The sequence below is a fragment of the Martes martes genome, assembly GCF_963455335.1.
Source record: "Martes martes genome assembly, chromosome: 15".
NCBI lineage: Eukaryota > Metazoa > Chordata > Mammalia > Carnivora > Mustelidae > Martes > Martes martes.
The window spans coordinates 2,391,211-2,413,160 of record NC_137903.1 but is presented as its reverse complement, the minus strand read 5'-3'; the positions used below and the strand labels follow the sequence as shown (position 1 = coordinate 2,413,160).

The following is a 21,950-nucleotide window of genomic DNA, read 5'->3' as shown; positions in this document are numbered from 1 at the left end:
CCTTGCTCTCGGGACCCCCTGTCACCGCCAAACCCCGGCACCCAAAACCTGAGGCCCGCTGACCAGTTGTGACCGTGGGACGCGTTAAAGCAGAACTCAGATGAGACAGTAAAGAGGGACCGGAGGTCCTGGGTAACAGGTCGAAATGGTGGCCACGCAGCCCCGTGCCAACGGGAGACGGTGGGGAGAACACAGTGAGGGAACACTAGAGCCGAGGGAGGTCTTGGGGTCTCCCGGGAGAGAGGCGGGGTGGGCAGGCTGCTGGCAGCGGGACCCCGTGGGTGGGGGTGGGGTGCAGTGGCCCCTTATTTCCATTCATCACTTTTTTTGGAAGCTGCATATAAAAGAGTGTCTTAGGTCGGGTGGTAACAGACGTGGAGAGATTAGACAGTCCTTGCCCTCAGCACGGCTCTGACGGGGCAAAGAAAACTCCCAGCGTAGTAGGGAGGGGACGAAGAAGGCAGCAGCCCCTGAACCACAGGGACGCAGGGGACTTCGGGGGACGGCTGTCTCTCAGCGGGGCCTTGGGTGGGCCTTCTGCAAGCAGACAGATGGGGAGGGTCCAGCGGTGAGTGCACAGCACAGGCCAAGGGCACGGACGTGTGGAACCATGCTCCCGTGCTTGGCAGGACTGAGCTGCTGCTAGTGGTGGGGGGAGGACGGCAGGGCAGGCGATGCTGGGGCAGAAGCCGGAGGGTTACCCGGGAAGGTGGGAGAGGGGGCTTTCCTTCTGGGGTGTGTGAACCGGTGGAGGTATCTGTGGGTGGATGGAAACGCAGACAAACTGTATCGAAGTAAGTGTCTTAGCGAGCAACGTGGGACGATTGGGGCAGACCTGTCGGTCCGTGGGACAGAGCTCAGAGTCCAGAAGTTAAAGCACACGTAGAGGGTCAGTTGGATTTTAACAAAGGCGTCCAGACCATTTGGTGGAGAAAACCGTCTTCTAGCAGTGGTGCTGGACCAACCGGCTGTCCACGTGCCGAGGACAAACGTGGATCCGTACTTCATGGTGTGAGCTGAATCTTATCCCAGATCTCTCAAAGACGGATGTAAGGACTGAAACTGTACTTGAAAACCGCAGAACACTCAGGAGAAAACACCGGTGGAAATCCTCATGAGCTCGGATCCGGCTGCGTTTGCCTACACGTAACACCAAAAGTGACGCAACCGAAAAATAAACAAATTAAAAGTCTCTGTGCATCAAAGGACACCATCAAAAAAGTGAAAAGACCACCCCCAGGATGGGAGGAAATACTTTCAACTCATCTGTCCGATCCGGGTCTGGCGCCAGATATGTTAGGGACTCCGTAAACGTATTAATAAGAAGACATGTGAGCCAGTGGGACAGACAGCAGAGATGTGCACAGACACCTGGTGAGCTCACGGCGACTGGTCGTCAGGCCAGTGCTGGTCACAGCCGCACTGCACACCCGCCAGGATGACCGGAGCCAAAGCAGCGCCGGTGTCGGGGGAGGGGAGAAGTTGGGGAAATGCTGGTGTACTCACCGTCCGTGTGCCCATTATCCTGATGGATTCCCACCATTGCCGGGGAGGACGCAGAGTCACACGGCCGCCGTGGACACGGTTCGGCGGCTCCTGAGAACGGTCAGCACAGCGACGCGCAGAGACGTTCCGTCAGCCCCCCTCCCGGGTCTGACCCCGGAGAACTGGAAACACGGCCAGACGCGCACCTGTCTGCGGGCGTTCACGACAGCGTTCATGACAGCGTAGCCCGAGAGAGGAAGCCACGCGACGTCCAGCAGCAGCAGCCCAGGGTGGTCTGTCTGGACCGCGGGACCGACTGACCCCCCCTCCCCACCCTGCCCCACCTTGGGCAGGAAGCACCGAGAACTCGTGAGGCTCGGGGGAGCCGGGCGCAAAAGACGACGGGTCGTGTGAGCCCATTTAAGGGGAAGTCCAGGACACGTACGTCCACGAGGACGCGAAGTAGATCAGTGAGTGCAGGGGTGGCAGCGGAGGAGGTGGCCGGGACGCCGCCCTGCTGTGTTCCGGAACTGCGCGGTGGGGCGTTCGTCGGAACCCTGCACGTGTGCGCAGGCCCCTCCGCTGTACGCTTCCACGTGCTGAGGTTCATCTTAACGTGGATTCCGCCTTGGCCACCTCTGAGGTGCTGGTGCACGGAAGCCCGAGAGGAGGACGGATCCACAGCCATCGCGGACGGCTTCCCGAGGTGGCGCTTGAGTTTGGGTTCAGCCCGTTCCGCTCTGGAAGGTGCGTTGGGCCTTAAAGCCCTGCTGAGCTTGGAGTTTATTCTGAAGACCGTGGGACGCGTCAGAGGACTTTGAGCAGGGACTGGTCCCATCCCTAAACCAGTGTTCCCCGGAGACGTCCCGCGGCTGCTACAGGAGACCGAGCCAGAGGGATAGGAGTCGGCACGGGACACGCGGGGCCGCTGGGGACATCGCGGAGGTCAGATGGGTGAACACACGGCCTGCGAGGGGCAGGGAGCAGGGCAGAAAGAGCAGGAGAACCGAGTCTGGGAGCCGGGACGGCAGCGATGCTGGCGGTGAAGGGAGGCAGCAGAGCAGGGTTTTGGGGGGAGACAGAAAGGTCAGCTCTGCGTGCTCAGGGGACGTTGAGAAAATGACCATCCACTGGCCACGTGGAGGTGAGAGGGCTGAGCCTCGAAGGAAAGGGCAGGGTTGAGACACGTTCAGGTGTCCTTGGCGTGAAGGCGGTCGTCAGAACTGGGGACTGAGGGGCCCATGCAGAGAGGAGAAGAGCACGTGCCGTGGGATTTCGGAAGTGGCTTCTACGGCACACCACACCCACCCGTCGCATCCCTGTTATATTGGTTGTTAATGTTGTTTGTCCTTCTGTCTGTGGGACTAAGTAGCGTCCAGGCCGGGACCGCGTCTCTGCGTGTGTTTCCCGTCAGCGGCCCAGGCCCACGCAAATCTCGGGGCACGGGACCCACCGAAGCTGCGGCCAGCCTGTGAGGGAGGGTGGGGGGCCCAGGGGTGGCTTCCGAGGAGGGAGACTGTGCACAGGCCTTAGACCTTGTGCCCTGAGGGTCGAGCCCTGTCTGGGGACGTGTCCGTGGAAGGAGGGAGAGAGGGCCAAGGCGGCGGCTTGAAAGAATGAGAATTGACAGAAGGACCTCGTGTGGCGGCCGGTTTTCGTTTTAAGAACAGAAAGGGGCGTTCCTGCAGGGTGAGGGAAGGAATCATGGGATGGGGAGACTGAGGGCTCAAATAGGGTCCCCGGAGAGCCCCCGAGGCTGGAGGCAGAGCTGCTGTGTGGGGCCGGAGAGGCCACAGATGTCGGCAGTGCATCCGGGAAGCCTGCTGGGGGACGGCGCCTACCGGGGCTGGGGGCCTCGGGCCTGGAGAGCCGAGGGGCAGCAGGGGACCCAGCTGAGCTCACAGCTTTATGCACTTGCGTGACGGGCCGGCCTCGCGAGCCCTTTCTTTTGCAGGGCCGCAGCACCTGCGCTCGGGGAGGGCATCACAGGCCAGGGCTCATCCAGGCCTCAGTGCCACCCGGCGGCCAAGGACCGTCATCCCCGTGTTACCGGGAGGACACGGGAAAGCTTCCCAGGTTGACACAGCTAGGGAGCATGGGGGATAGGATTCAGAGGGAGGCCTCCCCGACGGCAAGGCCCAGGCCCCGTGCTCTCCGTGCGCACCAGGTACGCACGAGTGAGCATCCGAGCAGCTCCCGGCTGCACCTGCGGCCGGACCGGGCAGCTGGGACTCGGCTGCGCAGGAGCTCCGTGCATACCGTTGCGTACGGACACTGAGCATCTGACGCCCAAGCCAGCCGAAGAAGACCTTGTTCGCGTGAGGTGTACGCCCGGCCTCGAACGGCGGTCGAGAGAGGACGGGCGCTTGTGTGCTGCCGCCTCACTCACTTCCACGACGCTTCCCGTCACCTCTGCTCCTTTTTCTCCCCCCGAACGACCGCGAGCTCACGTGCATCTCTGCAGGCAGAGCGCACCGTGTCTTCTCTCGGTTCGGGGGTCGCGGCCTGCTGTCCCCCCTGAGGAGTCGTGCTCCCCACTGACCGCCTTGTGCCTTTCCCTGCCTGTTGTCCTCGCTGTCCCCAGCGCATCTGTGAGGTGTACAGCCGGAACCCCGCCAGCCCACTGGAAGAGCAGATCGAAGGGGCCCGGAGGCGCGTGACGCAGCTGCAGCTGAAGATCCAGCAGGAGACGGGCGGCGGCGGCGTGGTGAGTGCCGTGGTCGGGCGCCGGGGGGCGCGCCGCGCGGGGTGCTGCGGGCAGAACTGGGAGGTCGGCCTGGGGAGAGGCCTCCTGAGTCATGCCGGACCCTGGACCGACCGGCAGCGGTCAGCGTCTCACAGAGACGAGGGGCAGCGATTCTTGCTTTGGGGGCACAGGGCGGGGTGCCATGCTGGCGGGCAGGGGACTGTTTGTCGCCCTCTAGGAGCCTGCCATCGCGGTGCAAAGAGGTACCTGTGAGCTCAGCCGGACCGCTGGCTTGAGTGTCCTCCTTGTCCACTCCTTCCGGGGAGTGTGCCGTTCCCACGCTGGTTTTACCCAGCACACCCATGGCGGCCTCTCAGGCCATGTGCACCGCAGACAGTGGGTCTCCTCCCAGACCACAGGGCCCCCTGTGTCAGCCACGCCATGCAGCCACGTCTGTAAGGAAGCCCCAGGGAGGAGATGCCCTGACCTGCGCCGGTCAGGGAATCCACGCCTCGCGTCCGTCAGGCCTGAGTCCTGCGGGCAGATAAGAAGGAACTCTCCAGAAACGGTCTCCAAGAACAGTGTTCGCAAAGCCAGTGGAGGACTTGAGGGTCACCTCCTTTGTTTGCTAGAACACCCAGATCAGACTGTCTGGGAGCCACAGGCTGATCAAATCAAGCTGCTCTGTTTCCTGAAGGGCAGGGCACGTCCATGTCACGGGGCCGATAGGCGCTCAGGATCTGAGCTCACCAGCTCTCGGCCTCTCGGGCCAGCTGCTTGACCCCGGGAGCCCCGGTGTCCTCGTCTGTGAGTTAGAGAGCTCAGCAGGGCCTGCGGGGGGCTGATGGTCGGAGTCGAAGTGAGCCCCCGTCGCGGGCCGTGTGCGTCTGCCCTGCAGCTGTGCTCGCGGGCTGCCCGGGGTGGAGACGCTGACACACCCGGCCGAGGGCTGCGGGGCCGAGCTCCAACCCCGGTGTCGGTCCTCCCGCTGCGAGGCTTGGGCGGGCAAGTCACGCACGGTCTGGGCTCCCATTTGCTCCCTGGTCACACGGGCCGCAGCGTTGCCAACAGCCTAAGCGAGACCCAGGGAAGCGTGCTTCGCGAGCGTGGCGCACGGTCACCGCAGTTCGGTCCTTCAGGGCCAGCCCTCCTCTACGCAGCCCTGCACTGGAGCTCCTCGCGTCCTTGCTGGGACGCTCTTCCCGGGTCCCGCTGACCAAGGCAGCGGGTGCTGAGGTATCAGGGCGGCGTGTCCGTGAGCCTGGAGACTTCCTGTGAGGGCGAAGCTCCGTCTGCACGTTAGGGCTCGAGCCCTCCTCACACTCTGCCAGGGACGCGGCAGCTCCCGGCCCAGGCGTCGCGGCGACAGAGCTGGAAGGGCCGCTGCTTGCCTCGGGTGCTGAGACCGAGGGAGGGCGCGAGGCCCACGGGAAGGCCCGAGCCGGGGGGCGGCTCACGGACCGGGCCCGCCCTCTGACCTTTCTCTTTCAGGACGTGCCCCTCCACCATGGTGACGCCAGCCAGAGAGCATCAGAAGGTGAGGTCCTCACCCCGGCTCTCCGGGCAGGAGGATAGGGAGAGAAGGCAGCGTTCGCTCACGGGGACGGGGGCGGCAGGAGCGGGAGCTTCCCACTGAGGGTAAATGCCAGGGTGTTCTGCGCTGATGGGGGTCTAGACCCCAGCTTGCCCACCAGCCCCTGGTGCTCGGGAGCCCGGGAGCCACTCTTGTGATAGGAAGCGAGTGGAGCCAGAGAGGGATGCGGTGGGTTGAGAGTGAGTCTCGCGGCGACAGAGCCATGGACTCTCGCTCCAGGAGGTGATGGGACCGGGCACTGGCCCACAGGGAGCCGAAAGCTGGGTGTGGAGCGTCTGACCTGAGGGAAACCGGGAAAGGAGGGAAGGTGTCAGCTTCGCCTTCCTGACCCCACGCAGGCCTCCAGGCCACGGCACCACCTCCCATGTACACTCTTTCCTCCCCAGGCCAACTCTCCCTGGATTCCCAGGAGGGGGACAGCGGCCTGGACTTGGGGACAGAGCGCTTCCCGTCCCTCAATGAGGTGAGTGCCCCCGGGGGCCAGCCCCGTCTCAAACTGTGGCCGGTTGTGCTGTGGCCTCCAACCTACCAGGTCTGTGCCTCAGCCACGCTCCCAGCTCCTGGACTTTTAGCCGCTCTGCTCTGTGCGCAGAAGGGGTTTCACACGCATCCTGCGTGCGGGACCGTCAGACTCGGCGTCTGTTCTGTAAGGAGTCGGGCAGAGAGAGGCGCACAAACGGTGGTGAGCCTCTGGGCCTGAGGAAGCAGCCGCGGCCACGGCCGCACACGTGGGTCCTTCCCGGCTGCGGCCGCACCATCTTGGACGCGTGCCCGGAGCCGGCTGAGTGGGAGGAGCAGCGGGCTCTGCCGCAGAGCCCCGAGCGGGGCGCCCTGTAACCAAAGGCTCCACGTGCCGCTCGGCGTGCATGCAGCCCTGGGCATGGGCATCACCAGACCGGCCGAGGGGGACCTTCTGGATGGGCCTTCTGTTCCCCCAGGCGCTAATGAGTCGGAACCCAGCACTGTCGGATCCTGGGCTGGACAGTCCCCGCACCTCACCTGTGGTCATGGCCCGGCTGGCCCAGCACCACCGGCGGCAGGCCTCGGACACGCCGGTGCCCAGCGCCGGCGACCAGGTGAGGGGTCCAGGGCCCCTTGTGGTTCTCCCTGCCACCTCTAGAACCAGCTTGCCCGGGGTCTGGCCGGGACTACGCCAGCTAGACCCCCTTGAAGGGAGACTTGGCCTAGAGAACGAGTGAGGGAAGAAGGTGGTGTGAGCGGACTGCTTGTGAGGACGCGTGGACGTGTCCACGGGGAAGGGACAGGACAGGGAAGAGCAAGTGGCGTTTGTATGAAATGGCACAGAGCCTTGTTCAGTGTCTCCAGGATACTCCCGCGCACTTCCTTCTTTAGGAAAATGCTCAGTCTTACACCAGGTCTCACTGTTCCGCACACTAACGTAGGAGCCAAACAGACGTCAGCTACCTGGCGACCTGCCCCAGGCGTGTCCGCCCGCCGGGGCTGCTTCCCTTTGCCCCCATGGCCCTGAAAACCTGGTGCGGCCACCACTGCCTGCAGGGGTAGACTGGGTGCAGGGGGACAGCAGGAGGAGTGTCTTGGGCTCAGTGCAGGGACCATGAGCTGTTGTGGGGCTTCTCTGACGTTCTGGAGGCAGAAGCCGAGTCCCTGCATGGGAGCAGTGTGGCAAGAGCTCCCGGTTTTGTGCAACAGCATTTCCCAGCCTCCACCCACCCCCTGCCCTCCTCAGGGCACAGTGGGGTCATGCCCCGGGCTCATGCTTCTCCGGAGCAGGGGCTCCCACGGGCGGCTGACAGGAGCCAGTGTGGAGGCCTTGGCCACGGAGTCCTTTCTCCCTCCCCCGAAGACGGTGGGAGTTGTTACCTTTGAATGGCAGGAGCGGCTGCAGAACGGCCCCTGTCCCCGAGTCCTACTCCTGCTGTTGAGGGCGGGGCTGGGGGCCATCGCGCGTGCAGCAGCAGCAGCAGCAGGAGGAACCATCGGGGACTCCTGTGTTTTCTCGCGTAACTTGGTAACGTCTGATTTTTTTTTTTTAATAATGAGCATCTTCTGCCTTCATGATCAGAAAAACTACATATTTGTAAAGACTTTTAAAATATCGTCTTCTGCCTCCACAATAAGCAAAAACCTGGTGTTTTCACGCGTCACCCGAGAGCCAGGTAGAGCCACAGGTGGCCATCCAGCGTCCCCTGGGGATCCCGGACCCCACGGTGCTACGGGACGGGTAGAGGGGGCAGGAACGCAGGCTGCCTCTGCATTCAGTGTCTCTGGGCCGCACTCTTTCCCGTGTAGGCGGGAGCCGGGCTCTGATCACTGACCTACCTTCTGGGCCTCGGGTTCTCTGACTCCCATGCTGAGTGTGAGATCCACAAACGTCCAGGAGAACAGGATGAGCGAGGGGCACCCGGGAGACGCCATCAGGGGGAGGCGGCGGGAGTGAAGGGGCGGGAGGCATCTGAGGCCAGAGAGAGGGTGGGTTTGAGTGACCTGGGGAGCCCGTGGAAATGAGGCAGGTTGCGTTGAGTGGAGAACATGGCTGGGAGGGACCTCTGCGAGCTCAAGGAACCGTCCGGGGAAGCATCCGGAAGGCCTGTGCAGGATGAACTCTCGTCGCTCCTAATGTCGGCTCACCAGTTAGGGTTCGGTTTTAGTAAAATTGGCACAGAGAAGCAAGTCACACTGAGAAACCTGGATTTGAGACCGATCATAGCCTCGGGCAGGCCGCAGGGGGCAGAGGTCAGCTCTGTGCGCTTCTGCTCCGGGAGGCGGGGTGGGGAGCTGTCATGTGACAGGGCGGCCGGTGGCTGCGGGCGCTGGTATGCGCTGTGGTGGGCACAGGCGGGGCTGCTGAGGGGACAACGGAGCCTTAGCCCACCATCGCCAGAGCTGGCACTGCCCTCCGGGGCTTTCGCAAACAGGAAGAGCGCCCCTTCTCTCGCTTCCCGTGCCCACGCACAACGTGCCCTGGCGGCCCCGCCCAGAAGCTCTTGACTTCTGCAAGTGGAAACCGTCCTGTCTTCTGAGATTTTGGGGAGGTGGGGAGATGCCACGTTCGCCAGACCGTGCGGCATTCCTTGCCGGTGCCGCACTGTACCCACACGCGTGTCGAGGGCTTGACTCCTGTCCCCTAAACCCTGCTCCCTGCCACTGGCTTCTCTCCCCAGGGCACAGAGCAGAGCCCGAAGCCTTTAATTATTGGCCCGGAGGAAGATTATGACCCGGGTTATTTCAACAACGAGGTAACGGTTTCCTGGTCTCCTTTCGTCATGATCCCGCCAGCTGCTGTTGCTGGGGGCAGGGAGAGCCGCCGCGGCCGGGAGGGGGTGCAGGGTGGGCACCGCCGCTTGTCAGCTGGGGGCAGCAGGGGCCATGGGGGCCAGGCTGCAGGAGGCGGAGCTGCTGTGCCCCGCGTCCAGCCGCCCCCGTGCTCCCGTGTTGCAGAGCGACAGTGTCTTCCGGGACCTGGAGAAGTTGAAGGCCCGGCCCGCTCACCTGGCCGTTTTCCTGCGCTACATCTTCTCTCAGGCTGACCCCAGTCCGCTGGTGAGTCAGGAGCAGCGTCCTGACCGGGGCCTGCGGGTGCCCTCCCTCCCGCCTCCGTCCTCAAGAGGGGTCGGACCTGCGGGCTCGGGGTCCGACACCGGGCCGAGAAGGCGCGAGTCCGGAGGGCGTTCTGTAGCCTGGGGAGGCGCGGGGGAGCGGGGCAGGACCCCTGCCCCCGTTCTCAGTCTGGTTGGAGGACACAGTCTCTCCCGGGTAGCACCAGGGATGGCGGATCCGCAGCGCTCCCGTGGGCAAGGGGACACGGGATGACGGCACGCGTGGGGATGGGGTGCCCGGGGCCGGGGCCGGGGCCGGCAGCCCCAGCAGCTTTTCTCATGCTGCTCCGAGAAAGAGACGGACGAGAGAGGAGGACCTTGTGTCCCTCACAAGACCCCGACCGCTGATTTCTTGTGGGGCTGACAGCCGTCGGGAGCCTGGGTCAACGTCATGCGCCCCGCAGGTGTGCCCTGAGCACCTGACACCGGCTGCGCGACAGAAGCAAAACACGGACGCTCAGAAGACGGGAGACAGACGTGGATGAGGCCAGACCTCAGGGGCGGGGCGCGCAGAGTCCTCTGCTGGAGGCAGTGGGCCGAGGCTGGCATGGATTTGCTGGAGGGTTTGGACAGGAAGCCAGGGCTTCTCAACCTCCGTGTGGCCATGTTGAGCTGTAGGTTGCTCATTGGGCCTGTCGGATGCGTCTTCCCTTCTCAGCTGCGTCACAAGGCTGCACCTGCCAGGCACCCCAGCACCTCTCCCGGGAAGGGTCACAGAGGTCTCCAGGCACTGCCCGTCTTCCCCTGGGGCTGGAATCCCGCTCCAGAGTCGGGGCGTGGGGAACCGCTGCTCCAACCTGTTTTCTCTCTCCTCCTAGCTTTTTTACCTGTGCACAGAAGTTTATCAACAGACAAACCCCAAGGATTCTCGAACCTTAGGAAAAGACATCTGGAACATTTTTCTAGAGAAAAATGCGGTAAGGCAGTCACAGATTGAGTTAATTTTACTGGACCCTTGGGGCCACTCAGAAGCAGAGGGAAAATGAAGCCACACTTTCAGGCTGGATGGAGACAAGTTCTTGAGGAGAAGTTGGATCCGAGGGCTCCTGGGTCGTGTTCACGCCCTGCTCTCAACCCTGAGCTCCTGTCCTGGCCCCTTCATTCCACATGTGCACGGTGGAAGTCACGTTGCCTGTTCCCTGGGCCACAGCTGCTTCCCCCCAGCCCTCCCAGCCTGCCCATCGGGACAGAGCAGCAAAGACGCAGAGACACCCCGCCGCAATGGCAGTCGAAATCAGTGAGCCACAACAAGGAGCCAGGGTTCTGACACTCGAGAGCCCTTGGGGATACCGACCAAAGTGGGGTTTGCAAGGAAGAAGCCCAGAGTGTGGGCAGAGGAGCAGCGTGCGAGGGCACAGGGCCACGACGGTGCCCCCTCCCCCCTGCCCCACACAGGGCACCGTGGGCCTACAGTCTGACCAGTGACTTTAGTCTTCCAGTTCCACAGTGTGAGCTCGTGGGATTCATGAGATTGGGGAGTAAGCTGTGTTTCTCAGGACTCGCGTGCCCATCCCCTTGCGTGGGTTTGGAGGAGGGTGGCGGCTGCCAGCCTGTCCCCGCGGCCAGGCCCCCGTGCTCCGTGCTCCGTGGGATGCTCAGCCGTAGGAGGGAGCGGAGGGAAGGGCCCGGCCAAGTGTCGCTGTTGCTGCCCAGTTGGCAACAGTGGGGAACTGGCAGACCCACGGGCCGGCCTAGAAGGTGGCCCCTGGCCCTGCGGCTTCAGGTTCCGTTTCTCAAACGCCCTAGCCTCGCGTGCAGGCTCACAGGGGAGTGAGGGGGGACAGGCGGCAGGTGTCAGGGAGGGAGACGAGGGTTGGGAGGTCCTCCTTGCCTCAGGGTGACGTCTCCCATGTGCCCTGGGCTGGGGGTCTCACCACTCACCCCTATTATCCCCTCCTGTAGCCGCTGAGAGTAAAAGTCCCAGAGGTGTTGCAGGCTGAAATTGGTAAGTCAGCTCATGGGCCACTTAGTGTCGTCCTGGGTCCTGGGGGGCTCCAGAGCACAGAGGGCACGTAGCCCATCCTTGGGCACCGCTCCTCTAGGAAGGGGAGGTGGGGGCCGTTCCTCCAGAGCGCCTTGCGGGGGCTGGTGGACAAGCACCAGGGACAGGCCCTGCCTGGGGAGCTTGTCCCAGGGAGGGAAGATGTGACCCCCCCTCATACATGTGCTCATTTCTGCTCTCCATCCCCCCGGGCCCAGCGGGGTCGTCTGTACCAAGGGGAGGTGGGACTTGACGGGTTCCTAAGCCTGGTCAAGCATCAGAATCCCTTGGGGAGTTCTGCAAAGTCCAGAAACCGGGGCTTCCTCCATCCCACCTCGGGGTCGGCATTTTTGGTTCTGTAAGTTCGTCACTGAGAGCCGCGGCCCAGAGAGGACCTGGCCGGCTAGGTGGTCGCTCTGTTCCCCTCTCACGCTCAGCTCGTGAGTAGAAGAGCTAAGGGAAGGTGGCCTAGAGGGCAGCAGCCCAAGGATTGGGTCCCAGGCAGCTTTCTAGACGATAGGTTTCCCATGGTCAAGGGTGAACGGAGCTGGGCAGGGACTGGCCCTGGCCCGTGTGGTGCTGCCGCAGGGACAGGACAGACTCCGCCCAGGTCCCACGAGGGCCTTGCCTCCTCAGGTTCGTGCACTGGCCGGGCAGCCCCTGGGGCACGTCTGACGGCAGGCAGGGCTCTAAGGTCCTTCCACGTCATGTGGTTTGGAACACCCAGGGGTCGTGTTCTCACCTTGGGACCCGGACGGCAGGGCTCCGGTCCTAGGTTCAGGAGTGACCGGCTGGATCCAGGCCTCCGCCTCCCTTGGCTCGGAGGGCGGAAAGCCGGCCTCCCTCTGGACTACCGGGGGCTCCCCGGGTGCGGGCCCCTCCTCTGACACCCCATTTCTGTGCTCCCTGGGCTCCCGCCAGACTTGCGTCTGCGCGCCGGTGAGGATGTCCGCATCGCGCTCCGTGAAGCTCAGGACGCGGCCCTGCCCGAGATCCAGGAGCAGATACAGGATTATAGGTGCCGGCCCGCCGCTCCCTCGGCCTCGGCGCCCGCTGTCCCCGTGCCGAGTGTGTCCCATGCGTGCACGCACACGTCGTCCCTGCTGGGTCTCTGTCGGGCATCTGTGTACGTGTCTCTCTCTGACTCAGGGCGAAGCGCACCCTGGGGCTAGGCAGTCTGTACGGGGAGAACGACCTGCTGGGCCTGGACGGGGACCCTGTCCGAGAACGCCAAGTGGCTGAGAAGCAGCTGGCCGCCCTGGCGGACATTCTGTGAGTGCGCTCTCCAGACCCACCCCTGCACGAACACACGCGAGCATTTGTGGGACTGTGCCCCAGCGTCTCCCCTCCACGTCTACCCCACGCTCCTTCCCCACTGGCTCTCCCGCTGCCTTTCTCAGGCGAGGGCGGTGGCGCTCCGTGGCGGGTGCGGGGCCTGGGGCTGCCCACGGGAGCCGTCTGCTGCCTTGCAAGCCTCCTCCTGCCTGCGCCGCCTCCTGTCTGCACGTTCCGTGGACGCCGGCGGGAGGCCCACGCCGTGTGTCTGCAGGGGAGCTGCTTTTGGGAGGCAGATGAGCAGGAGGACGGGCAAGGGGCCGTATTTAACGAATGGCTCGGAAGACCAGCGCAGTGCGAGGAAGGAGCTCACAGCACAGCGGCCGTGCTTCTCTGGCCCATCTCGACAACGTCCCCCACACGACTTTGTGGGGTCAGGCTTCAGGCCTGTGTGACCTCAGTCCCAGCTACACACTGACAAAAGGGGGACAAGACGGTCTCCGTAGTCTGTTCACGTGGCCGTTCCGAGCAGTGAGATTTATGGAGCCTCTTCTGGGCTCCTGGGATGTGTTCGTGAGCAAAACAGCAGTTCCCGTGATGCTGATGTCGTAGCGGGAGGAGAAGGCCGCGTTTGACGAGTGTGTTCTGTAGCGCGTTCAGAATGAGGAAGGGGAGGCAGCAGCTCCGAGGAAGGGGTCCGGAGCCAGCACGAAGCCGTTTCAAATAGCAGGGTCAGGACAAGCCACGCCCGGAGAGCAGCACTGGGGCACCTGTGGGACGTGGGTCCCTCTTCCTCACCGCACCTGGGAGAAAAGCATCCCAGGCAGAGGGAGGTGGGGCGGGTGGGTGCACTTGGCGTCTGGGGGCTGCAGAGAGCAGCGTGGCTGGGGCTCCTGGAGAAGGTCTGGGCTGACGTTCGGGGCCAGAAGGGGCAGCCGCTGAGCCTTCAGCCACGCCTCGGACCTCCCAGGCCCACTGCCCTAGTGGTTTGACGGCAGGAGTCCGCCTGACTGCTTCAGGGGTGAGCACGGCACCGGCCTGTACGGCGATCAGTATCGCTGACAGTGTGAGCACCCCACTTGTGATGGGGCTGAGCAGGGAAGCCTCGGTCTCGATCACTGAGACCTGCTGCTGGCTCACGTGCCGTTTCAAGAATCCGATGAGTTAACGTGTGTCAAGTTCACACATGTCAGGCAGCACCTGGCCCCAGGCAGACCCTCCAGCGTTTGTTGCCGGTACCATTTGCCGGTAAACCGGTTCCCTTGGATCCGGTCTCAGGGTACGACCTTCTGTCCTCCCTCAGTGGGTGCGGCAGAGGCCCTTTCTCCTGAATACTTGCTGGTGCTGTGCGGAGGCCCCCAGGGGAGGGAGAGCTTTCCCTGCCTGGGCCCCACGCCAGCTCTGAGCGGAGACCAAGAGTCGAGGCCCAGCCTCCGTCCCCCACGGCCCCCATCCTCCACATCTGCATGGCAGACACGGCTGCCCGTGGACACAGCTGTGCCCCGCGGTGCGAGTCACCTGTTCTTTCTTTTGTTCCAGGTCCAAGTACGAGGAGGACAGGAGGTGAGTGAGTGTGATGTTATGGGGGCCCCTGGCCTCGGGGGTCACAGTCTGCATGTCCCCCCAGTCACAGCACGGTGTGGGGTCCAGGCCGCTGCTGTTCCGGGACCACCGCCTGGGTGGCAGGGACAGCACAAGCACTCTGCCCGCGCCCCCTCCCCCCCACCGTCGCAGCGCCCCCATGGACTTCGCCCTCAATGCCTACATGAGCCACGCCGGGCTCCGTCTCCGAGAGGCACGGCCTTCCGGCACAGCTGAAAAGGCCCAGGCAGCTCCCGACAAGGACAAGTGGCTGCCGTTCTTCCCAAAGACCAAGAAGGTGACAGAGCTATCTAGAAAGTATTCCCTGGTGCGGTTCTCTGCGGGGGTGGGGAGGGGGCATGCTGGGAAAGTCCCCCCACCCCATCCCTGCCCTTGACCCCCACTGTCCTCACATGAGTGTCCATGAGGACCCACAGATGAGCTCAGAACCAGGCCGGTAGCACCCAGGCCGGCTCAGGAACATGCGGTAGTCTGCTTCTCAGTTCGGGTCGCGCCTTGGGGCCAATGGCTATGTCTGGGGATTGGGACCTTCTCCAAACCCGGCATCTCTTGTCTCAGCAGAGCAGCAATTCCAAAAAAGACAAGGACGCCTTGGAGGACAAGAGGCGAAACCCTATCCTCAAGTACATCGGCAAGCCTAAAAGCTCTTCGCAGAGCAGTGAGTCTAGCACGGGCGGCGGCCCGGGCAGGGTGCAGCCTCGGGCCCAGACGCCACTTCCTGTCCCTGCTGCTCGCCCTCCCCTTGCCGGTGCGTGCGGGCTTTTCCAGGGACGGGGACCAGAAGGCCAGGCTGGTCCCTGGGCCTGAGTCTAGCAACTCAGAGCCCATGTGGCCGCGGAGGAACAACCCCCCGCCCCCCGCCGCCAGCAGCAGTAACTGCCCCATTCACCTTCTCCAGTGGGCTTTGTCCAGGCCCCGGAGGTGTGCGGGGAGCACGTGGGAGCCCTCAAGGGGACGTCCAAGTGATCCTGCAGCAAAGCTAGGCGGATGGGGGCAGGTTTGGGGCCCAGAAGCCCCCCGATGCTGCCGCGTACCTGGAACTTGGGTGGGCCATTCACGGTCTCCCGGTTCTGTCATTGCTCTGGAACTTGCCACCGGCCCCCGGGCAGCATCTTCAGCCGCCACCGTTAGGCTCAGGAATCTGGGAAGGGCCTGGGGTGGGCCAGCGGCCTTTTCGGAAATTGCTCTGGGGGTGGGGGGGTCTCTTCTCAATAAGACCAGACGTTTGCCACTACTTTTTCACTTTCCAGCTCGATGTAAGTTTTGTTTTGAGTCTTGAAGCATTGGTTTGACTTTTCATGGTTTACTTTTGTTTCTGTTTGTTTTTTTTTTTTTAGCATTTCATATTCCCTTGTCCCCTGTGGAAGGTAAAAGGACCATTTTCTGTGGGTTTTTCTTTGCTTTAGCTTTGAGTTTCCATCTCTCAAGTCTGTGTCTCCTTCTCCCTGTTGGCCCCTCCTCCGTCCGTTCCTCCCTTTCCTCTGTTTGTCCGTCCCTGCTGCCCCAGCGGCTCTGTGACACAGCCCTCCCCGGGCGCTGCTCTCCACCTGCCTCCCGTCTCGGGGAACGGGCTCCAGAAGTGCCAGGGCTCTGCGTGCACGCGGGGGGCCACGTCCCAGACAATCTCCTCGGGTTTTTGTTTCCCTTGAAATGACAAAACTCCTCATTCTCAAGGGTTGTGCGGGCTCTCTTCAGTAGACAGCAGGTCTCTAACGGTGCTCTGGGGCTTTTACTGTCTGTCCACGCCTCTGCTTTAACCCTCCGGCGTGGCTCCTCCCTGCCCCTGACTCTGAATGTGGACGGCGCCGTGTAAGTGTGGCGGTCGGAGGGAGCGTCCCGCCGTGCACGTTAGCCTCGGGTGGCTTAGGCTCCGCGCGTGGAAAAATCACATCCTCACATCAACCCCGAGAGGCTGAGCGCCTCCAGGCTGGGGGAGCCCAGGTGCCATGGATGCGCGCCCCCCCACCCCCGGCCCCCTGCACGAGCACCGTCACATGACGGGGATCATCTGGCTCTGCAGTGGGTCTCTATGGAGAGAGCTGTGGGATGCAGTCAGGAAATCATCTGGGCACCAGAAATCATTTTCTGTAAAATGACAGTTAAAAATAGTGATACTCAAAATTATTTCAGGGTTTTAAATTCCTAGACCCTTTATGCTACTTTAAAGAAGAAAAAGTTTAAAATTCTGACAAAATGTTTATAAAAACGGTAGAAAAATAAAAGAGTGGCCTTAAGTCCCAGGCCCTTTGTTCTTCGCACACCCCGCCCCGTCCGTCCTGCCCGAGAGAGAGCAGCCCCACTGATCTGCCACCCGGGGCCCTGGGAGGGTGAGGGGCCTGGCAGTCCGTAGTTTAACGATTGGGTTTGGTGTTCTCGAGTTCCCGGGACATCAGGAAAGTTTGGATCTGCATCTGAGGACCAGCCCACCCTCCCCAAGGCAGACACCCCACCACTGAGCATTGGACTGCTTGGGGTCACCCATGATTAGCAGGGAGTGTATCTGGTTGTTAGCAACGTGTACTTCCGTCTTGTTTCACTGTCATCCAGAGGATGGACGAGGGAGAACAGGGGACACCAGTGAAAAAATGGGCTCGTTTTAACAAACTATGTTCCTTCCTGCCTGTTTTTCACCATTACCCTGACTTACTCGGCTCCCAGACCGCGCTGTCCCTCGTCATGGCGCGCGGCTACTTGCCGAGGACGCATGGCCCGCAGGAGGGGAGCAGGGGCTCCACTGGTGGCTGTGTGTCCCAGGGTGCTCCCGGGCCCCACGCCATCTCTCAGCAGCGCTGCTCAGGGTGTGCGCTGCGTAGCTGACCCCGGGACAGGTGGATGTGGCCCCGGTCCCCAGAGTGAGGGTGACATAGTAGCCCCTCGTCCAAACACGTCCTCACAGCCCCCTGGTAGCAGGTCTGGGAAGCTCTTCCCCCAGCTGCAGCCCAGAGGGTGCTGCGTTCCACTTCCTCTGGCCCGGGCGCGTTCTCACAAAACCCCACATCAGCTCTTCAGGGAGATGTGTACGTTTCCATAGGCGGGACTCCAGTTAGTGTAGGTGGGATCAGGGCTTCCAGCTCCTGTTCTGAGGTCCCTGGAGCTGAACTCACTGCCTTCGAGGAGGAGAGCCCCTCTCTGGGGCATCACATGAGCCTTTTGAGTTGCTTACCTGTCCTGTTTCTTTGAATAAGAAACATGTAAGAGAGAGACCACCCGTGCTGCTCTGCAGATCAGTGGGAGAGGACCTGGAGCTAGACCAGGGGTCTGGTCCCAGGGACGAGTCTAGTCCAGGGTCTGGTCCCAGGGACGAATGCAGAGGAAGAGCACCGTGTCTCCCGGCTCTTCGCCCAGTGCTGCTGTCATCCTGCTTGCTCATAGCTCTGTCTTCGGGGCCAGGCGGGAGCGAGGGTCCTGGGACACCGTCCCGGGACGGAAAGCCGAGTGCCCTCCCTTGTCTCTCTGCTTCCAGTCAAGCCAGGCAACGTGAGGAACATCATTCAGCACTTTGAGAACAACCAGCCATATGATGCCCCGGAGCCCGGGACGCAGCGGCTGTCTACCGGCAGCTTCCCCGAGGACCTGCTGGAGAGTGACAGGTGAGGGGGGCCACGTGGTGCTGGCCACCTCCCCAAGGAGGGGAGCCCGGGCAGGGACTGCAGCCAGCATCGACCCCCGCTGCCTTAGCCCGTAAGGTGCCCGCTGCAGGGCTCGCAGGCACCCCGTCAGCCTCCCCGCCTGGGGACCATCGGGAAAGGGCACGCTCCGTGCTGGCAGTGAGGCCCGAGGAGGACGGAGCCGGGCCCCTGACCGCCCAGCCTGGGGCTGCTCACCCTCAGCGTTTGCTCTGGGTTCATCTGGGGCTGCTGAGCAGCGTCTGTCCCGGGAACGAGCTAGAGGCTGAAATAGAGCTGCTGATCGGGTCGCCACGGGTGACAAGGCGAGAGACGACCGTGGGGCAGGGCGGCGGGAGGCAGTCCTGGGAAATAGCGAGGTCCCACGGAGACGGTTGTGGGCGCCCGTGAGGAAGAGCGCTGGAGACGGGGCTCCCCCGCCTCCGAGCACAGCGCTCGTTCCCTCTCAAGGAACGCAGGGGTCTGCAGCGTGCTCTCCGGGTTCTAATGAGAACCTTCTCTGGCTTGGGCTTGTCCCGGACTGTGGTGTGACAGCAGCCACATCCTGTCTTGGACTCTCCAGCCAGCACTTCAGTGAAAACCCTCTGGTCGGAAAGCTCCGAGCACGTTCCCTCAGTCACTCTCGAGCTGTGGTCCCCGTGGTCCTGCGTGTGCAGAAAGAACACGCGTGTGCGCTCGAGCCTGAGCCCCTGAGCGGGCGCACGTGCAGTCCCCAGGGAGCGGCCCCGGGTGGCCAGACCGGCTTCCCTCCGAAACCATTACCGCACCGAGTCTGCCGTTCCCGCTCGCGCTGCCGTAGTGAGGCCGACGGGGAGTCGGGGAAGAGAGAGGTTATGTTTGTCCCGCTGATGTCCGCAAGTGCGTCAAACGAACGGTTCTGTAGACGTAATAACGTTTTGGGAATGAGGCGAGGCCTTCTGCAAACTCGTGTTCTTGAGGCTGCCAGGGAACGAACTGTGCCCTGAGGCCCTCACTAGGCTCCTGCGTCCACGGTCGGCGCCGCCATCGGCCTGGCCGATGGTGAGCCCGCCCGGCCCTCTCTGCGGCCCAGTGGAGAGGAGCCCCAGCTCCAGAAGGCAGCCTTCCTTCTAGGGACGGGGTGCCTGCTCCTGGGGAGGAGTGTCACTCACCCGTGGGGCCTGGGAGGAGGCCATGCGGCGCTCACCCGGCTCAGGCGGCTACTGTGGGGCGCTGGCGAGAGTGCTGGTGGCGGGCTGGTCGGAGACGCTCTCGCTGACCCCAGAGGGGTGTTCAGAGGCGATCGGCTGGCGGCTCCTGCTCTCGGGATCCCAGGGGCAGCTCCATTTGGGTCCTTGGTGGTTCGGAGAGACGTGATGAATGGGGACCGAGCTACTTGGTTCTCTCTCTGCGGCAGCGCGCGGTGCGACTAAGAGCTCCCGGCGTTCTGCGGGTGGGGTAGAGACGAGTGACAGCGGCAACAGGGCCAGCAGGGAGGCCCCACCCGGGGCAGTCGGGGGTCCAAGGTGCCAGTTGCCACCGTGGTCCTGCACTGCAGGACGCAGAGGAGAGCAGCACCGGCCGTCGGCCTCTCGTGTCGCAGAGACACTCGGTGGCCAAACACGGCTGCCAGGGCACAGCTTCCTGCCGTCAGAAGCCAGTCCCCCTGCCCCCCGAGCTGGCCTGCCCCCAGGAGGGGAAGCAGAAGCCGGGAAGCGTGCACAAGACAGGAACGGGAGACCCTGCGCCGCAGCTGGGGCAGGAGGCCAGCAGCGGGGAGACCTTGTGCCAGGCCTGCCAGTGAGGAGGCTGGCATGCGCGAGAGAGGGTAGCACCTGTCTCCCCTGGTAGGAAATCCCAGAAAAGGAGAGCTCTGCCTCCAGCAGAGTCTGCGGTGGGGGCTGACCTGCTCCAGAGCCGAGGGCGAGGGGCACTGGCCACCACACGGCCCAGGATCCGGGCCTCCAGTGCCCACAGCTGTCCTGGTGGCTCCAGTCTTTGGCAGCTGTACACAGCACGAGTCTGGTCTTTTGGTCCCAGATGTCACTTGTCCTCTGGACGGAGACTATAGGGCAGCAGCAGGAGTTGTCACTGGGAAGTTCAGGCCCCATGGGTTGGGGGTAGAGGACCCCTGGGTCAGGGTCCCAGGTAAACGCCGTCCAGGCTGTCGGACCCTGGGCCTCTTGCCGTGCCCCCCAGCTCCCGCTCAGAGACCCGCCTGGGCCGCTCTGAGAGCCTGAAGGGCCGGGAAGAGATGCGGCGCTCCCGGAAGGCGGAGAACGTGCCCCGCTCCCGCAGCGACGTGGACATGGACGCGGCCGCGGAGGCCGCCCGCCTCCACCAGTCAGCTTCCTCTTCTGCCTCCAGCCTCTCCACCAGGTGGGCAGCGTTTGGGCAGCTGGGCGGGGGCCGGGGGGGCGGGGGTGCTCTCTCGGGGCAGCGGGTGCTGAGGGCTGGCTTCCTCCACAGGTCTCTGGAGAACCCGACCCCTCCCTTCACCCCCAAAATGGGCCGCAGGTGAGTGAGGCGCCCGGCCCCGAGCGGCTGGTTGGGTGTACGCATCCGTCTCCACGGCCGGTGGTTTCCCCCGGGCATGGGACAAGCGGGTCGGACTGGCCGTTGTGTGCACCCTTCCTCCTCGCGGAGCTGCCCCTCTCCCCCCAGGAGCATTGAGTCCCCCAGCCTGGGGTTCTGCACAGACGCCCTCCTCCCGCACCTGCTAGAGGATGATCTGGGCCAGCTGTCAGACCTGGAGCCGGAGCCAGACGCCCAGAACTGGCAGCACACGGTGGGCAAGGACGTGGTGGCCGGGCTAAGCCAGAGGGAGATTGACCGGCAGGAGGTCATCAACGGTGAGGGTGTGCGCCCGACACTCGGGCGGCGCCCCGGGATGGGACCGGCTCTGCCTCGCCGTGCCTTCCCCGGGGGTGGTGGAAGTAGCCACTGGGACACTAGTGCCCGAATGCCTCAGCAGTGAGGTGGTTGGGGTGACAGCCGTCCCTTTGGATGCTTGCTGACGTCTCCTGCTCTTTCTCCTGTCCCGCAACATCCTGCTCAGAGCTGTTTGTGACGGAAGCCTCCCATCTGCGCACGCTCCGGGTCCTCGACCTGATCTTCTACCAGCGGATGAAGAAGGAGAACCTGATGCCCCGAGAGGAACTGGCCCGGCTCTTCCCCAACCTGCCCGAGCTCATCGAGATCCACAGTGAGGGGCCGTCCTCCCCACCTGCTGCCTCCCCCCCCACGCACACACACATGCCTGCTCCAGCTGGCCTCCAGGTCTCTGTCCCTCGTCCACCCACACCCCAGGGCCTCTCTGAGCACACGCCCCTCGCCAGTGCTCCCTGGCCTGGAAACCAGCATTCCCCTTTCCCTGGCCCCTTCCCTGCCCGGCACTGGTGCCACGAGTCCCCTCTCTGAGGGTGGCGCCGGGTCCGGCCACACAGCTCTGCCCCAGGCCCCCGTGTCCCTTCTCTCCGTCCCAGATTCCTGGTGCGAGGCCATGAGGAAGCTCCGGGAGGAGGGCCCCATTGTCAAGGACATCGGTGACCTCATGCTGGCTCGGGTACGCCCGGAGGAGACGGGTCCCCTTTCCCACGGCTGCGTAAGTGGCGGAGGAGGGTATGGGGCAGGCATGTGACGCCCAGACGGTGTCCCTCGTGCCGTAGTTCGACGGCCCTGCCCGGGAGGAGCTCCAGCAGGTGGCCGCCCAGTTCTGCTCCTGCCAGTCTGCAGCCCTGGGGCTCATCAAGGCCAAGCAGCGCAAGGAGAGCCGTTTCCAGCTGTTCATGCAGGTGCGCCCGCGGCCAGCAGGGGGAGCCGGGGTCACGGGAGAGCCCCGGGCCTCCCCCTGCCCATCCATGCTCAGAAACATGGCCCTCAGAAACATGGCCCGTGCCCGCTCTCAAGACAGACCGCCACTCCCCAAAAGGGACCGGATCCGCGGTCATTCACTCCCAGGGCCCGTGGGCACGGAGGCGATGTCCACTTCCTCGTCCATAAAGTGGGCATGGCAGTTGCACTAGGGTGCCTGTCTGGCCACCCCCTTCCCTGGGTTGCCTCCCTGCCCCCACCCACCTAAATATTTAAGGAGTTGCTCTCCGGGATCAGGACCCACTTGGAATTTTCACACCCATCTGGGCCCTGAGCCCATTGGCTGGTTCCT

General features: G+C 63.5%; 1 protein-coding gene across 3 annotated transcripts in view; it reads left to right on the top strand.

Moving 5' to 3' along the window:
* ARHGEF11 (Rho guanine nucleotide exchange factor 11) overlaps positions 1-21,950 on the top strand; it is a 79,447-nt gene that overhangs the window by 48,751 nt on the left and 8,746 nt on the right. For 2 of the 3 annotated variants that reach the window (XM_080824524.1, XM_080824522.1), the window contains exons 8-28: positions 4,070-4,192; positions 5,663-5,708; positions 6,152-6,228; positions 6,704-6,841; positions 8,909-8,983; positions 9,186-9,287; positions 10,162-10,260; positions 11,246-11,288; positions 12,246-12,342; positions 12,474-12,596; positions 14,139-14,162; positions 14,334-14,478; positions 14,760-14,859; positions 15,539-15,568; positions 17,665-17,791; positions 19,985-20,164; positions 20,255-20,302; positions 20,450-20,637; positions 20,844-20,990; positions 21,271-21,350; positions 21,454-21,579. In XM_080824524.1, the coding sequence (XP_080680650.1) occupies positions 4,070-4,192; positions 5,663-5,708; positions 6,152-6,228; positions 6,704-6,841; positions 8,909-8,983; positions 9,186-9,287; positions 10,162-10,260; positions 11,246-11,288; positions 12,246-12,342; positions 12,474-12,596; positions 14,139-14,162; positions 14,334-14,478; positions 14,760-14,859; positions 15,539-15,568; positions 17,665-17,791; positions 19,985-20,164; positions 20,255-20,302; positions 20,450-20,637; positions 20,844-20,990; positions 21,271-21,350; positions 21,454-21,579 (2,118 nt within the window). The remainder of the gene's footprint in view (positions 1-4,069; positions 4,193-5,662; positions 5,709-6,151; positions 6,229-6,703; positions 6,842-8,908; positions 8,984-9,185; positions 9,288-10,161; positions 10,261-11,245; positions 11,289-12,245; positions 12,343-12,473; positions 12,597-14,138; positions 14,163-14,333; positions 14,479-14,759; positions 14,860-15,538; positions 15,569-17,664; positions 17,792-19,984; positions 20,165-20,254; positions 20,303-20,449; positions 20,638-20,843; positions 20,991-21,270; positions 21,351-21,453; positions 21,580-21,950) is intronic. The other variant, XM_080824523.1, reaches the window with a different exon arrangement.